Raw genomic sequence first — 17699 nt, 5'->3', positions numbered from 1 at the left:
TGTTAGAAAACACAAAAATGTTCCTGTACTTTGACATTAAATGTATTGGTGTATAATACATCTAACATCATAATCACTCCATCTTCACAAAGCTTCTATTATCCATGTTGCTTGTATAAAGTTTTTCCTTCTGCACTGATTGCCAGGTCTGCTTTGAAAGCCAGATTTTAATCTCACCAGTAACTTTCCTGGGGTTGAAAACAGATATTGAGAAATCAACGATCCACAAACACTGTGGACGTCAGACATGTTGCATACATAAACAAACATTCAATTATCTCTGGGCAGCATGTAGATGTGGATAAACCTTGGAGTCTGTGCTATTTCATCGTCTGCCAGTGACGCTGTGTCTTCTGAACACTATGAAATAAATAGATATATTTTGAAGAAGGGTAACTAGAGGTCTGAATTTCAACTGGGAAATTCTTATTTCTCACCACCTGGATAATTATCATTGATGATTAGTTTATTATACCCTTATATTACCTGCCTGTTGCATGTCAGAACTGATGTTTTCCCCAGTAGTTTACTTAATTAGGACAGTTCCTGTCTGGATATACAGTCATCTTCATTCTGTACGTGGATGGTATTTGGAAATGGAAAGAGAGCGACGTCCTTCAGCTAAGAACAAAGTGTAATATTTTGATAAGGCTGGAGCCATGGAGGTCTCCTCATCCGCAAACATCTATGATGTTGCGTACTGGGGTTGTATAAACTGCCAGTTGGTAAGCAGCTGGCTTCTGTGACCCTAAACAACTAGATAGATTTTACAATTACAATTTCTATCAAAATCTGTTCTCATGTCTCAGGGTTATTAACTACATATAAATTATTATGCATTATTTAAAGATTTTGTCCAAAACAATCTTTTTCAGGAAAAACAACCAGAGAAAGTTTCAAGCTATAGCCATCTTAGCATAATAAAAACTGATTTATGCAGGAACATTATTTACATATAAACTGTTTTTAAACTTGCTTTGGAAAACATTGATTCAGTAAATGAAAATACAACCAACAGTGAATATATAGTATTGCAAGCAAAAAAAACCTGGGTGGAAATCACAATTAAGTTTGTCATTTAGACTTAATCAATAACTTCTTGAGTAAATGTCACCAAAGTCATCAATGCAAGTTTTAATAGGAGTTCTTCTAAATATTTCCACTTCTGACCAAAATCTGTTGGCATATTCTTTGAAATCCATCCAAATTTACCTAGTCTGAGAATAAACGGGCCGTATTCATTTGTATTCGTTGTATCTACCAAATGAATTTACTACAATGCATAAAAGGGTATCTTTGAGAGGTTAACAATGACAATAGGTGTTTTTCCGGCACATGCCTGCAATTTAATCTTCAACACTTTTTATTATAATGAGGATTAGATTTCAAATGTATAATAAAAACATGAAATAATCTACATATAGTCCTATATGAATATACAGAGGGTATAAAAAATGCCACTTGATTAAAAATCTGTAGTTTTAAAGAAACTCCACATCTAACATGATGGACAGCCGTAGGGACTCTAGCTGTCTTCTTCTTCTTCTTCTTCTTTTTTTACAGGTTTAAAGAAGGAACTCAGAGATCGCTGTCTGCCTCCATCAGCTGCAGTCATTTTACTCTTCTTTGTTCTCTGTGACCTCTTGCCATCTTTTAGACCTTCAGGCTTTTGTCTTTTTCCATCCTAAAGAAGACAAGCAGAGACATATGATACATGTAACCGAGAGTATGATAATTATCAGATATTTGCTTCACACAAAGAGATCTGGTCAGGCTCTGAAAAGGGTAACTATTTAAGCAACTTACCTTTGAGTTTTTGTCCTTCAAACTGTTCACAGAATGAAAGAGCTTCAGGATCTGCAGAAAGGTGCAAACATTACCAGCCATATGGTAAGCATTGAACACACACTACAATAATAAGCATCAAAAGGTCCTTTTATTAATCAGCACATTTTGATATCCTGATGAAAAGTGCAAAACCCCAAAAAAACAATTATTATTCCTGCTAATCCGTATTGGGGTTGTCTTTCGTAGCTGATCAGCCTATTTACCAAGACTGAGCTGAATATGGTGATCTGAATGATATGGCTGAGATCTAGGAAGCAGGGAAATGTAACTGTAAAACCAAAACCATCTGAAACTAGAAAAGCACTCTGAAAGCATACCTTAAAAAAATTTGAAATCTAAATAAGTAATTTTTTCTTAAAATAAGTAAATTTTTCTTGAATTGAGGAGGTAAGTGAGACACCTTGCCAATGGAACAAGACAATTTACATTTAAAATAAGAAAAAAAATATTTTATTGTCTTATTTCAAATGCCCATTATCTAATAATTTTATTTTACGGAAAAAAATACTCACTCCATTGGCAAATCATCTTATTTATCTGCTCAAATTAAGGCTAGATACACTTAATTTAAGAAATTTTGATTAATTTCTAGATTGTTTTTTGCTGAGCGCAGACCTCTACCACACAGCAAATTTTGCTACAAATTGTGAATTCCAGATATAATTAAAACTCGCACACGACCTGGATCATTACCAAACTTTGATGAATTGTTCCTTGGCATGGCATGCCACCCTCTGGTTTAGTGGGGAACTGCTTGATCTGCAAACTATCTCCTCCTCATGATATCAGAGGTTTAATTGATTTTTTTCTTGGCATGAGGGACACCTCTGTGTACAGCATAACTTTTTTAAAGTTATGCTGTACACAGACATACAGACAAGCACACAAACTCTCAATGGCTAAGGGAATAATTAGCAGCATATCGGTGGTAGGCAATGAATTCAATGCAAGCACAAACCTTTTTTAGCCCTGTGGACACAGCAGCTTCCTGTAGGCCAGATCCAGACATCCACTTCTCCTTTTCAGTCTGTAGTTGTGTAGCATCCTTCTCCTTTAAGCACAGACTGTAAACCACGTAGGTCTGATGAATGTGGGAGAAGATGTGCACCACCTAGAGGCAGACAGTGAGGAGATGGCTGCAGAGAAAAAGGCTCTCTTGCAATGGAAAAGGGTGTGAAAGTTTGATGATAAAGATCCAGCTTACCTCTCCCACATACTGGAGTAAATGTTCATTCAAGCAGCTTCTCAGTATTCTGTTGACTTCTTCACATAGCGCCTTCCTATGTTTCACCTCAGCGTTGGACTCCTGCTGTAGCAGACTGGGGAACTCCCACAAACCTGCCAGCAAACCTGCAAACACAAACATCACTGTTTGATATTAAATTAAATCAAGCAGGGAGGCGCGTCTATCACTCTTTAGTGTTTTTTTTTTTTTTTTTTATCAACACAATAAGGAAAGTGCCAACCAGAGGGAGCACTGACAGATGGACCTCAGATCTTTAGGTTGTTTTTTCCTGAAGTCTCGCTTCAGGATGGAAAAGATGAGATCATGCAGCGCTGACCTTTGTCTGGTCTCTGTACCAGTAGATACTCCTCGCCATCCTCTCCGGGCCTGGTGACCACGCAGGTCAGCGTTCGCTCCACCCGGGGAGCTTTCTTGGCTGGCTTTCTGGGGAAGTTCTGGACGCCCAGCTGATCGTCCCACGGCTCCGAGGGACACAGGGAACAAGCTCCACTGTGCTCTGAGGAAACTGTGGGTCATTAAGAGGATTTAACTCATGTCCAAAAGTTGAGCTGAACCATAGGTGTTTACAGCCCTTTTTTTAACACTGTGCTTCTAAAAATACAATTAGAAAAACAAAAACTATAAAAAATGTAAAAACAGCACAGTACTTGATTAAAAGTAATATTTAACCCCTTTGTCTCTGAAATGGTTTGATCCATCGTCCTACCTGAGCACTCTATGCTGAATAAGTGAGTGGCTTTAACCAGGATATGTTGCACAGAGCTTATACTTAAATGTATAGTGCAGGATGTTCTTTTTCTGGGTGGATCATCAAAATAAGTAGTGCTCCTAATTTTCAGTCATTCCTATGATATATTTATGTAAGGCCATTCTACTTGCTTGTCCCCATTTTCAATTATCAGTAGTGAGTCTGACATGATGGAAAAATTGCAAATCTTCTTTTGGAAAGTAAGCGTTTATGAGCGAAGCACAGAGCACCATTTAAACAGCGCGTGCACTAGGAGAAATGGGATTGTGCATGCTCTCAAACGCATTTAATAGGCGTTCCCTCTTGGGAGAAGGTACAGGGTTTTTTTAAAGTGAAGAGGGCGGGTCTTTTTAGAAATTCATCAAAATCCTCCACAATACCTTTAAGTAGGATTATTACGGTATTATTATTCTTATTATTCTAGTCTTTGTTAGATTTTCAAAGTCCAAAGCATTGGAATTCAAACATCTAGTCTAAAACAGAGGAGAGGGCGGGTCTTTTCAAGAATTTGCAAAAATCCTCCACTTTACCTTTAATACAAACTCTTTTTAAAGATTACTAGTCCTCCTGTTTGCTGAGCTTAAATTTAGGTTACTCTTTATTTAATGGCAGGATTTAGCTAACATTACAGGTGTTCAGTACCGCAGCCCTGTTTAAACTGGAATAAGAGAAGCTAGCTGCTTTGCCAAGGTGCTAATATTGACAAGATATTAGCACGTTTGTGTAGAAAGCCTCATCAAGCACATCTGAGAGCAGAAGGAAGACAACTTCATGTAATAATATCATTCATATTGTTTGTTTGTGTACAGTTGTGCTTGAATATAGTGTAAAAAAAATCAGCTGCCAGTGAAATAAGAAAATAGCTGCTTCTGCTTTGCTTGTCGGTATTTGGCCAAAGTGTTCAGATATGATGTATTAGTTAATGATGGAGCAGTGATTGGCAAAAGGCAATGAGCAAGTTCCAAAAATGTAGAAAATATGTAAAAAACAGTGATATTAATCTTGCCTGGCCAGAGGACTCTGTGGATTCTCAGCACCCCTAAACCTCTGACCCTAGAATTGCCCCTGAGCTGAAAGCAGGAGACTTACTGCAGTCTTCAATATCTGGAATGTCCATCTTTCCTAAAAGCTTCTTCGCATTTTGCTCCTGTTTTAAATGAACCTGCACAAAAAACACAAATGAAAAGCTTTTAATACATTAGAGAATTTCCTCCACCCCCCGAGCTTCAACAGTGAGGCAACCTTGTGATACGAGTGACAGTGAGACTGGACAGGACACTGGCTGCACAGGGGTCCTTTGGGGGTGCAGACTCGTGCTCCCAGCTCCATCATGGCCTGGTTGAAGTCTCCAGGCCTCTTTGGATCCACCAGCAAATTAGCAAGACTCCTGAAAAATAAATAATAACTCAGCAGAGGATATTAGGATCACTGGTTAATTAAATGTCAATCTAAAGCGCACCAAAGAGCCTCTGTTACTGTGGGACTCGTGCTGTCAGCTCCAATGGCCCTCAGTCGACACAGCACCCGAATCACATTCCCATCTACGGCACCAGTGACCTGAGAGGAGATGGTACCAGGGAAGGAAAGTTAATAATGAAGCTATACTTTTTAAATAACACCTATTCTGGTAAACGTTAAGGAATTATTATGGTTTCGCAGTTCATTCCTAAAGCTATCCAATACCTCATGGACCGGATTTTTTATTACAGCTCTAGCATTTCAACTTAAGACTTAGACAGATTGATTTTGTCATTTTGTACACACAAGTGTAAACAAAAATACATTTTGTTAAGAACAGCTCTGTAGACAATTTCATTCTTTTAAAATGCAGCCTTGAAAAAAAGTAAAAAATCATATGTTTATATGTAATACAAACATATGACTGTATATTTATAGTTCTAACATTTAAATTTTTTTATAATGAAATATAATACAATAAAATAACCCATTTTAAATGACAGATTTAGAAAATCTTTTCTATTTTAAATCTAATTGAACTCCTAGTTGTTCATATGAAAATCGAGGAATCAGTGGAATTCATCTTGGGGAACCAGAATAAAAGGGGGTGAGCAGAAATACAGTTTTCAGACTTTTATTTAAAAAAAAAAAATCTAAACAACTTGCATTTTTTTCCTTCCATTTCACAGAAATAAATTGTTTGGTTTCACATTGGAGTTTTTATCTTAAAATATGAGAACAGCTCTGAAATCTTTCTGAAGAAACTTAAGGTATACTGTAGGATGTTCTTTTTCCGGGTGGATCATCTAAATAAGTGGTCCTCCTAATTGCCAATTATTGTGGTGATATGTTTACCTAAGGCTGTTCTATGTGCCCGTCCCCAGTTAGCTATCTTTTTCTGCGCATGCGCACTTTCAGGCATGAGCTATGGTTTCAGCCAGTCATTGAAGCTCATTTTTCTCACCTCGCTTCTTTAAAAATGACTGAGCATCATAAGAGAAAAAGTATCTACTAAGTGTATGAGAAGAAAAAAAAAGCCCTCAGAAGAGAGAAACAAGACCAGAGTGTTTTTGGGAGATTCTTTCATGCGAAAACATACCGGTACATTTAAAGCACACGACAGGCTTCCTCGGTTGCAAAGTTTCTACTCGATGGTAAAGCTTGGCATGCTATTTGGAGAAATCCATTTCGCATCACTGCTAATAATGGGCTCTTGCATGCTCTCGCACACGTTTAATAGTGCTTCCCTCTCGGAAGCAGGTACAGGGTTGTGCAAGTGCATTTCCTTTTAAAGTGCAGAGGGCAGGTCTTTTAAAAAATTTTGTATAATCCTCCACTACACCTTTAAAATTTGACCAGGACTAATATTAATATTTCTGATTGTTATTTTTACTGCGGTACAGAGTAGGCATATCAGACTTCTATGTAACACATAAAATGTTAAACTTTCATTAAGTCTAATTTCTAATTTGACAAATCGACTTGTAGGACCTATCAAATAAACTCTATAAGAAAAGGTTGGAAAGTTTTCAAGTTTTAACTACTTTTTTTTTTTTTATTACAGTTGTAACTTTTAAAACAGTGAGGTTAAAATCAGTATAACTTTTTTTTTTAGATGTTTTATATTTAAAACTAAAATAAAAAGAGAAAAATAAATTATTTCAGAGGGAATAAAGAATTGATTGATTTTGATAAACTTTTTAGACTCTGTAGTATTGTGTGAGGCACGTCAAGAACTAAAGCTAATTAGAATCTTTTACGATGCATTAAGTGTCTAACTGCGAAATGTTTAGTGACGTTAAGAAAGGACAGTGTGTCAGAGCAGCATTTTTTTTCATTGACCCACAGCAGCTCCAGTCACTGGACCAACCTGCCCCAGAGCAATAGACCCGATGGCTGCAGCCGTGTAGCGTCCAACGCCAGGCAACTGTTTCAGCAGGTCCTCAACAGTCCGAGGCATTTGTCCCTCTAGCTCTGAGACAACCTGAAGGAAAACATCCAGTAAAAACAAATGATCACATCAAAGTACTACAGAACTACTGGAAAAGTATATTTATTACAAGCAGCGCTCAAACATTTTATTATGGATGCACCTTCTGGGCTCCTTCATGCAGCCTTCTTCCTCTGGAATAGTAGCCGAGCCCCGCCCACATCTGGTTTACCTCCTACACACACAAAAAAAAAAGAAAAATAAATCTATTTATTACATCTAAAAAGAAAGGCCTTTCTGCATGCATTGGTTCAAACAAGTACCTCTATTGTAGCAGAACCGAGATCCTGCACTGTGGGCCACCTCTGCAGCGTAAAATATGCAGCATTGTTATTAAGACTTCACAAAGGATTGTTTAAACGTTAGATAAGGTAAAAGACTTTCACATACTCACCTTCATCCATCTGTTATAGTAGTCTTTGACTGTTGCAACTTGGGTCTGCTGCAGCATTATTTCTGAAACCCACACTGACCCAAAGGATAAACTATTTACAGATCAACATCAACAAATGCATTAAATCGCAGTAAAAATTTGTATAGATTTTCTTGAACCCATCCGTTTTTATTACCTGCATATGTCCTGATGTTAATGTCTGATTCTGTTATAGCCTAGAGAACACACAGAGTCAGGCAGGACTACTTTTACATTACAAAGGCTTAATCAAGAAGATTACAATTGTTATGGTAAGAATAGAAACCCCTGTAATTCATTATAAGTCAAAGAGCTTTGAAAACATTTGTACATTTATAGCGTCATTAACGTCTATCCTATTCTGGTAAAATAGTTGGGATGGTCCTTGATTGTTTTTTTTTTGTTTGTTTGTTTGTTTTTACATAAAACCTGCACTTATTAACACTAGTTAGCACAAAAAAAGACTAAACTAAATGAAAAATAAATAATTGTGAACAAGCATGACAATTAAAACAAAAGTACAAAAGTATTTTTTTTGCAAAATTAAATATATCTATGCAGATAAATTATTTTAGATAACAATAAAATCACCAAACTAACAGTTCGATTAGACTGCAGTGTTTATACATTAGCAATAAGTTGACAGTGTAAAGTAGTGATTAAACATGCCAATAATAATAATTTACCAGAGTCCTCCATGGCAGCTCTCTCTTCTCTCGGTCATACCAGTGAAGGAGCTGAGATCGCAGCTGCACAACCTCAGCAGGATCAGAGAATGAGTGATATGAAGAAGATGGACACAGAGTGTCTGGCTCTGGATGGGATGGAAAACATAAAGCAAATATAAATAATCAAACAAAACACAATGAAATACTCCCTGCTGAAATAGGAAACGTCTTCAGGCTTTTAGGCTTTATATGGGGCCAATTGTGACATTAGAAGCCCTTATGCCATATGATTTCAGAGTCAGCAGTCCATCATGATCTGCTGATCTCCTGTTAATGTAGGCAGCAATGATCAACATCACATTGAAAGTAATCAATACTGTGCAGCCTCTAATTTTCAATAACATTTGAAATTCTTAAAAAAAAAAAAATCGGTGTTTTTTTTTTCTTGCTTGTTTGCTTTTTTTTTTTTTTTTTTTTTTTGGACCGTTATATAGAGATATATAGTATTTCTTTAAAGCCAAATTTATAATATTTTTTGGTGATACCAAGCTTTAGAAACATGACTCTTTGTGTCCATGTGGTTTGTTATTTGTTGTATTTGTTTTTACATAACAGAAAAATGATAGTCCAATAAAATAAAGCTATTGTATTTGCTGTCATGTGCATAATATTTTTTGCTCATTTGTTTGTTGTTGCTTTTCTTTAACTGCTATATTTTTAAGATGTTTACAATAGGTTAGAGAGCTAAGAAAAACGAATCCACAATCAGAGCAAACTCTTTCCCCTGGAACTGAGGGCTCAGTTAGTGCTCCTAAGTTCATGTTCAAACACCACCCAGACCTTTTCTCTTATAATAATTATGAAACCAGCGTGGTACCTTGTTTCAATGATGTTTTTAATCTCTTCCGGGGTTGAATACTTTTTTCCAGTGTCTCCACGCGAGCTTTTTGACCTTTGGCAGCTGCTAATCGTAACCTGCTCATTATTGAACTCTGCAAACAGGAGATAAACACTGTGTTCTAAAAAATAACCATGGATTCCCCTCAGAAATGCATTGCAGCTCGCGCCACCTTCACAGAGAACGGCTAATACTCGTCCAATCAGCGGTAAGGAAATACAGCGCAATAGCGGCGTCACATCCGAGCGGCGGGACTAAATAAACGAAGCACTTTTACAGCTCATTCTAAAATCTCAACAAGAAAATCGCCAAAAACAACAACAAAAAAAACAAAGCATGTAATAAGACTGAGTGATGAGAAAAGCAGCGAATTTATGAGTAGTTAAACCTGCGGGGTTTTATTCAATAATATAGATATTAAAGTAGATTGTTCCTGGGTTATACTTTACATAGGTTGTAAAACCTACCGATAAAACTTTACCCATTGCTACTAAACCAATCAAATGGGAAGAATAAAAACATGAGTTATAAACATTTATCGCATAAAATACAGTACTAAGTTCCACTTCAACATCAAATAAAATCATAAAGTAAAAAAAAAAAAAAAGACAAATTACGACCAAAATTCATAAGTATAGCTAGTGCCTAAAATTATGAATTTATTGTATGTCATGATTTATGGTTACTTGTAATCAATCATTGGTTGCTTTTAAAATGTATGCCTCTAAAACTGTGATATTATTCAGTTTTTTCATAAAATAATTAAAATATTTTATCCTCATGTTTAAATTCTGTAAACATATAAAAAAGAAGAAAACAATGGTTAAACGTTTAGATACTATTAACCAGCTTATTTTGATTGCTTTGTGTATTTGTGCCAGTTAATTAAGTTTTCCATCTAATTGGCAGTCAGCTTTGTTACAATTAAAATAAAAAAACAAACGTGACAATGAGCAGGATGAATCAGGATTTTACATAAATGACTAGACATTTTCTAACCTTTAAATAAGATTATTATGTTGACACATTAGCTTTGTTCAAGTGCAAAATCTTTGCTCTTTTTTAATTCTCGTGTTATTTTAAGAAAATATTGTCTATGAGTTTGTGAAAGACAATTAAAACGTTTTTCATATTTGACTTGTTTTAGTGACAAGAAGCTCCCAATCAGGGCTGCAAACAGGATGGAGGAAGTGCTTATCAGTAAAAAGTATTTCTTTAAAGCTATATTTATCTATTTTATGTAATACAAAACATCAGAAATATGAACAAAATAAATAAATAACTGACTCTTTGTGTTCATGGGCAACCATGTGGTTTTTAATCTTTGTTTTTGTTTTTACATAAGAGAGAAATTACAGTTCAAGTCCATTGTTTGAGCTGTCCTATGCACAATATATTTTATTATTTGTTTTAACCACTGTTACACCCTCTGTTTAAACGGGCTTCTGATGTGCAGCTAAACAGACAAAGCAAAGGAAGTGTTGAAACCATTATTAACCAGATGGGGTTGTGTTTCAAAGCAAAGTAAATCTAACCTCAATGCGAGGGTTGCTTTTATTTGAGAATCATTGTGCTCTCTTTTTTCCACTGCATGCAGAAGTTGGACTCTCCAAATAATGTAGGCAGTGTTTAAGAAGAAACATATGCAATGCCAACATCTATTAAGAATCCATAGAATAAAGGGGTTAATAAATGAGCTAACATCAAAAGAGACTGGTAAATAGAGGAATATAGTAGTAGTATTTTTAAAGTGCATATCCTTGCAAAAGTAATTTTTTATTTTTAAACTATCATTATATTTTCATATTATTATTCATCCATCCGTTTTTTGTGTCACGCTTTATCCCTGCTGGGGTTGCGAGGGGTGTTGGTGCTCCAGCTGTCACTGGATGAGAGGTGGGGCACACCCTGGACAGGTCGCCAATTTATCGCAGGGCAACACAGAGACAAGGAGGACAAACAACCATTCACGCACACACTCACACCTAAGGAGAATTTTGGTAAATTAACCTAACAGTCATGTTTATGGACTATGGGAGGAAGCCCGAGTACCTGGAGAGAACCCACTCATACACAGGGAGAACATGCAAACTCCATGCAGAAAGACCTCAGGCCAGGAATCAAACCCCGAACTTTCTTGCTGCAAGGCAGCAGTGCTACCCACAGCTCCACTGTGCAGCCTATTATTATTATTATTATCTTCATCATCATCTAACAGGTATAGGTCTGAAAGGTGTACCATGCCTTTATGTTAACCTCCTGATTCATTATTTTGTATTTGAACAGCCGTTCTGAAGTTAAAGAATGCATTGTCACCAAAGTTACATCTCATCTGGACAGAACCCTGTTTTCCACATGTTTGCAATTTCCCCTACATGGTTTGTGAAAAACAACAATAACATTTTGTTGTCTTACTCCAAAAATCCCACAAGAAATCTGCAATGAATGAATTCTCCCACTGGAAAGGAGGATCTCTACAGTTTCCTAGGCAGTTTGCTGTTGTCGCGTATTCTTTAAATTTTCAGATGAACAGCTCTTAGAGAGATTGAAGACAATTTTACAAACTTTTTTGCAACATTTCCTCTGAGTATTCTGCCGTGTTTCTTTGTCTTCTTGATGATGTCCATTTTCCAATATTATCTAGCAAACCACTAAGCCGGCACTGTATTTAAATACAGATTTTATCTTTTTACTACTACTACTACTTCTACTAATAATAATAAGCAGGTGACTTCAGTGAACAATTGATTGCACAGGATTGTTGTTTTTTTGTTGTTGTTGTTTAAAAAAAAAGGATCAGAGTAAAAGGAGCTCAATACAAAGGTAAGCCATCATTTTGAGATATTTTCTCTGGGAATTAATGATGCTGAACCACAATAAATCCTAATTTAAATAAGTTTAGACTTATAAGGCTAACATGTTAACATATGCTAAACATTTCGCAGAAAGAGTCTCTCTGTCTGTAACTAAGCAAAAATTAAACTTACGACTAATTTAACACTGAGGCATCTGCCCACATGTTCTTTCTTTCCCATGGGATTAAACACACCTTTATTGGGTGTGGTAATTGCTGGGAAAGTCTCTTTGCTGATTTCTTCAGTTCCATTTTTCTCAGGAGATTGGTTAGTTCACTTCTCCAAAGTACTGCAGATATATTGAGTACAGGTAAGCTAATGGACAATTTACTGTTACTCTGCAAATAAACTCTGAATAAAACACATTTTATACAGCACTTAAATTTGACCATTTTCCCGCTTGTCCTCTGAATTTTAACAGCACAATGAAAGGGAAAACCTTGTTTTTCTACAGTTTTCTTCTGAGAATTTGCTTTGCTAATGGTGAGTAAAAATTTGATTTGTTTCTTTGTAAGCTATAGCATTACTTTATAATAATCTCATTTATCTTGGATCAAACTTGAAATAGGCAACAATGGACTTTTTACATCACCTCTCTTTAATAAAGGTGTTTGAAAGAATATTTTACATTTCAGTAGTTTGTAACTGTTTATAAACTATATTCTCCCTTGTTTTTTTACGCCCTCTGATGTTTTTAGTGTGGATAGACATGAAGTGAAATGTTTAGTTGTTTATATGTCTTAATTACTGTCATTTTTTCCTGAAGGTTATGAAGAAGGTTTTGTCAGACTGATGGGAGGTCAAGATAACTCTGAGGGCCGTGTGGAGATCTTCCATAATGGGGCCTGGGGGACCGTGTGCGATGACAGTTGGGACATTAATGATGCCAAAGTTGTGTGTCAGCAGCTCCTTTATCCTGGTGCAAAAGAAGCTCCAGTATCTGCTGCTTTTGGGCAGGGTAATGCTTCTAACTCTGAATAACTTTTTCAAGGCAGTACAGATTAACTCTAATAAATTAAGAGAATTGCAAACATAACACTCCAAGTTTTTTTTTTTATTTACAATAAAAAAAAAACCTTACTGCTTTTCTTAGGAAGCGGAAACATCTGGATGGATGACTTAGGATGCACAGGAAATGAGATAAGCCTCCTTCAGTGTACCTTTGGTGGATGGGGAGTCCATAATTGTGGCCATTCTGAGGATGCTGGTGTTAGGTGTGAAACTGGTAAGGCTTCCAACTCCAAGTGACATGTATCCATATTTTGCTGAGAAACAGACAGAAACACCCTATAACCTCCCTACTCCCGTGTGCGTTTTGGTGTCTGGCAGGATCCGAGCCCAACATCAGGGACCCCACCCCTGAATACACTGTGGACCATAATGCAACCCTTACTGCGGAACTGGGGGAGCTGTTTGACAGTGGGCACGGCTGTGACCTGAACATACCAGTGATGGTGGACAACAGCACTGTAGAGACAGTCTGTGTTCACAGGGTTATACTCTCCTTGAACGCTAATCTCAAAGAATCACAGCCAGATTTCCACAGACTGAGCATCAGTGTCTCCTCTGAATGCAGTCAATATGCCAGAACATTTCTAAGGTAAGTTTATTTCCAGCCATCTGATCTTGCTCATAACATATATATTTTTTCTGGACTTCTTGAAAATGACCCAATTGTATTGGTAAGTTACTTGAAAGCAATGCAGGATTTTCCTTCCATTTTGTAATAACTCAGAACAGAGGACCCAGAATTCAGGACAGTGGAATAATTAAAGGCTTTTATTTTAAACACAAGAGCAGTTTGTGGATCTGATGTATCAGCAGCTAGGGTGTCTATGACTGAAACTCTGCTAATTTAGTCCTGTAACCAAAGAAGGTCAAAGGTCCAAAGGCAAAAACAGATCAGGATCAGAACACTAAACTCGCTAGAAAACTCTTTTCAACAAAGGCTCAAGAATAATCTGGCTCTGTTGGCTGGGGAACAGGGAGCTTAAATAGGAAACTGGAACAGGTGGATCTGGTGAGGAACAGAACAGAGCTAGACAGGTGAAGGAAATGAATGAAACTCTAATTTAACCCTAAATATTTTGGAGATTATTGTATTAAGTTATTTATTAAAGAAAACTAATGAATATTTCATATTTCAGATACTTCTACACAAGAAAAGTTAAATTCACGATAACCTCTACCTGCATAATCAAGATGGCTTATGACTGGGGCCTGACAGAACTCCAGGACGAGGCAGCACATGTTTTCAGGAAGGTTCTCACAGAAGATTCCACTTTCCAGAGCCAGATTTCTTTCTGTCAGTATGCAGTTCTAGTCAGCGATGATGCTCTGAAGGACATCTGTCTTCGTTACCTGGCATGGAACTGTGAGACCCTGATCGATTCTCCTGCTTGGACCAAACTTCCTCTCTTTCTAGTCAAAGCCCTTCTTTCACGTTCAGACATTTTGGTTCATAATGAAACTGTCATTTTGCATGGACTGGAGAAGTGGGCAGCTGCTCAGGAAAACACCACTATTCCTGAGATCCTTTTAGTGAGAACCCTATATTTATTCCCAGTCTTGCAGAACAGACTTACCCATGTCAATCAACAGGGTTCTCATATCAAGTGGTGGTTTGTCCTTACTACTCAACGGATTAGGTTTGGTATTCTCATGAAAACCAATTAAATGGAGAGCGTATTGTATAATCATTGCTATTATTTAACCATATATATGTATGCACAGCATTCTATCAAAGAAATACCAACTGAACCAGTGTAATATTCCCCTGTGAGGAACCAAACTTTAATGAGGACCAAAAGTGTAAAAAAAAAAAAAACGTTTTTAATAATGTCAAAAATGACAAAGGATCAAACGGCAAAACAAAATAAAATGGGCCCAACTGAACTGAGGTCAACTGAAAAGTAACTAACTCTGCTTAGGGCCCTGTCACACCTTGCCGATTTATCCAGCGTATGCCTGACGTCCCAGAATCTTCTAAAACGCTGGGATACACTAAACGTCCTGTTTTTTTTTCTTCAATTTTGGGTGTGTATATATCGAGTATTCTTTATGCGTCCAGAGCGTATGTCAAACGACAGCCTAGCTTATGCATAACACACTGGAGCGTAATGCCCATTAAATGATGCACAAGCCCGTGTCCTGAGGGGGGCAGCGATGCGCCTGGAGGCACCTTATCTGCATAAATAGATTTATTTGATTGCTGTATTAACCTAACTGCCTGCCAAAAAAAAAGAATAGAGAAAAAAGAAAGTAGGTTTGCAGTCACTGTAGATTCAGTGCCATGTTTGCTAGGAAGTTTGTTGGTCGTGATATGCATTGGAAATAAGGTCTTGATAAGTTATACATAAGTTATGCACACATTACTCCTAGGTTTTGGATAAGCTAGACATTACGACTTATGAGTAAATTACACTTTGCATATCTCAACGATCACATAACTTACCTGTAACTTATGCCCCTCTTATGGCATACGCTGGTATACGTCGGGAAATCCCGAAGTATTTGCCGTATGTCGACGTGTTTCAGCATGCTTCGGCTTACTTCATCGTGCTTATACCTTATACAAAATGTACGCATAACTTAGCCAAGATATCCCATCATTTTTGCTAGATTTTTCATATGTCTGGCATACGCTCGCTAAATCGTCAATGCCTTTAAATAGGGGTGGAATAACTTAAAGGGAGGCACAATATAACAGAGAAAAACCAATAAAGAAAAAATCCTTACAAAACTAAAACATAATAAAAAAATAAAACAACTCTTTAACCTAGCAAAAGTAATACGTAAATATTAAGGTGACAAAATAACTGAGGTCAACTTAAACAACATTTCCCCCTCAGTTCTTCAGGAAAGTGGTATGTTCCTGGCTTTCACCTGCAGCTTATCTGCATTTGCAGAACCTCAAAGACAAGAACAAGAGTGAGTTAAACCATTCAGACATATGAACAAAAGTGTGCACCCATAAGAAAATATACATCTAAATGGAATAACTTAAAATTAATATGGAACTAAATACGAACTATGAAAACTATACAAACACTTTGTTGTGGAGGTAGAAGGATCCACCACATACCCCAAGTAGATTTTTAAGACATTTTGATTGTACTTTTTCAGGGGTGTCTCAATCTGATTGTTTTGCTGCTTGTACTTATTATCGATTTCTTCAGTGTAATAAAAAAAAACAACATGACCATTGTATGATTTTTTTAATGATTTTAGTCATCCATTCACACATTGATAGTGGTGAGCTACATTGTAGCCACAGCTGACGTGGGGCAGACTGACACTCAGCACCACTAGGCAGTCATAAAAGAAAATAACAACAGAGATCTAGCTTGAACCCTGACATCCTCACCTACAGTCATCTCTAGTAACTCACAAAGACGTTTAAACTCCATTTTCAAATAGTATCAAGATAAATCTGCTATGAATCATATAAAAGGTCAACAGCAGCAACCAGTTAAGCGCAAATATCAGCAGAACGGGTTTTTCCTGTTTTATTTATTGTTTTGTTCCAACAGGCCCTGTAATAGTTTGATCCTGCTAAGAGTATTTGGGAAAAAACAATACATGTGTGAAGGTTTTCCCAAGTAGATCTCTGAGAACTGGTCCTAAGGAAATGTTTTGTTCCTTGGGTTTTCATGAGAAACATGTGCACTTCCTAAATCATTCTGGAAACTACCGTAACTGTTTGGGAGAAGCAAAAATAACACCAAATGTTAACAATAATTACCGGTTTCAGTAAATTTGCTGTTTTTCTCATTAATTGTTACTGCTCAAGTTTTTGGTAATTGTATTTCTTTTAAAAGACTGTATAATCCAGATGTTCAAATGCACTTAAAATGCAATGATTTCAATAAAATATTAAATAGAGCTGCAAAAACAAAAGATTGAGTTAGCAATACCTAAGTAGTGTTGATTTAGAGTGCCTTGTAGAACCCCTCACAAGGTATTCTATCATCCCCAATGTAAAACATGGTGGTGGTGGCATCATGTCGTGGGTATAAATTTTTTTTCAGAAAGGATAGGAAACCTCTAAAATAAAAGCTGACGTTTTGTGCTATTTATTGACTTCATTACATTTATTTTTGTTACCAATCACACATATAGGTAAAACTAAGCCTATGGTATTTGGAAATTGTAAAGGTATAGGGATGTGCAAGTAAAAAAAATAGTGAAACAAGTAAACTAAGTTATATTTTTTGGTTGACTTGAATAATGTCCAGAACACAATATACTCAGACTAAAATATCCAGAAGCATCTTAAATCTTATTAAATTAAATCATTCTCTGGATTATAAGGCCCAGAATGTTTTTTACAGTTCAATTTAATTAGATCTTAACCGCAGTTTTGAATTAAAGCTACAAGACTTCACTCAAAATCTTATCCATGCTCAAGAAAAGAGCGATTAGGATGGTTCCTGTTAGTTTGGGTATCACAACCAAACTAATCTGTTTTTCATAAACGATCGCTTGCTAAAAATCTAGTCGAATTTTAAATAGTCTTTGTTTAAACAATGCAATAAACACAGGTGTGGTGGTGACATGTTCACATGAAACACTCA

At 36.6% G+C, this 17699-nt stretch overlaps 2 protein-coding genes across 2 annotated transcripts; one reads left to right on the top strand and one right to left on the bottom strand.

Annotated features, from left to right (window-relative positions):
• Positions 1-1345: 1345 nt before the first annotated feature.
• On the bottom strand, positions 1346-9753 carry mutyh (mutY DNA glycosylase). The gene is made up of 16 exons (XM_038275440.1): positions 9736-9753; positions 9248-9389; positions 8389-8516; positions 7860-7899; positions 7685-7758; positions 7554-7595; positions 7394-7465; positions 7171-7284; positions 5302-5399; positions 5085-5229; positions 4932-5004; positions 3411-3590; positions 3053-3198; positions 2807-2959; positions 1807-1857; positions 1346-1684 (listed from the first exon to the last, which is right to left on the bottom strand). Exons 1-16 carry the CDS (start codon positions 9751-9753, stop codon positions 1526-1528), a joined length of 1635 nt encoding a protein of 544 aa, XP_038131368.1. The 3' UTR covers positions 1346-1525.
• A 2627-nt stretch (positions 9754-12380) lies between these two features.
• On the top strand, positions 12381-16664 carry LOC119776819 (galectin-3-binding protein A-like). Its single transcript, XM_038275435.1, has 7 exons — positions 12381-12433; positions 12545-12606; positions 12890-13081; positions 13217-13348; positions 13453-13723; positions 14271-14664; positions 16656-16664. Exons 2-7 carry the CDS (start codon positions 12549-12551, stop codon positions 16662-16664), a joined length of 1056 nt encoding a protein of 351 aa, XP_038131363.1. The 5' UTR covers positions 12381-12433; positions 12545-12548.
• The last annotated feature ends 1035 nt before the right edge of the window (positions 16665-17699 follow it).

This window comes from Cyprinodon tularosa, unplaced genomic scaffold, assembly GCF_016077235.1.
Source record: "Cyprinodon tularosa strain WSP-4 unplaced genomic scaffold, ASM1607723v1 ctg959, whole genome shotgun sequence".
In the NCBI taxonomy this organism is placed as follows: Eukaryota; Metazoa; Chordata; class Actinopteri; order Cyprinodontiformes; family Cyprinodontidae; genus Cyprinodon; species Cyprinodon tularosa.
This window is presented reverse-complemented; position numbering and strand designations above follow the sequence as displayed.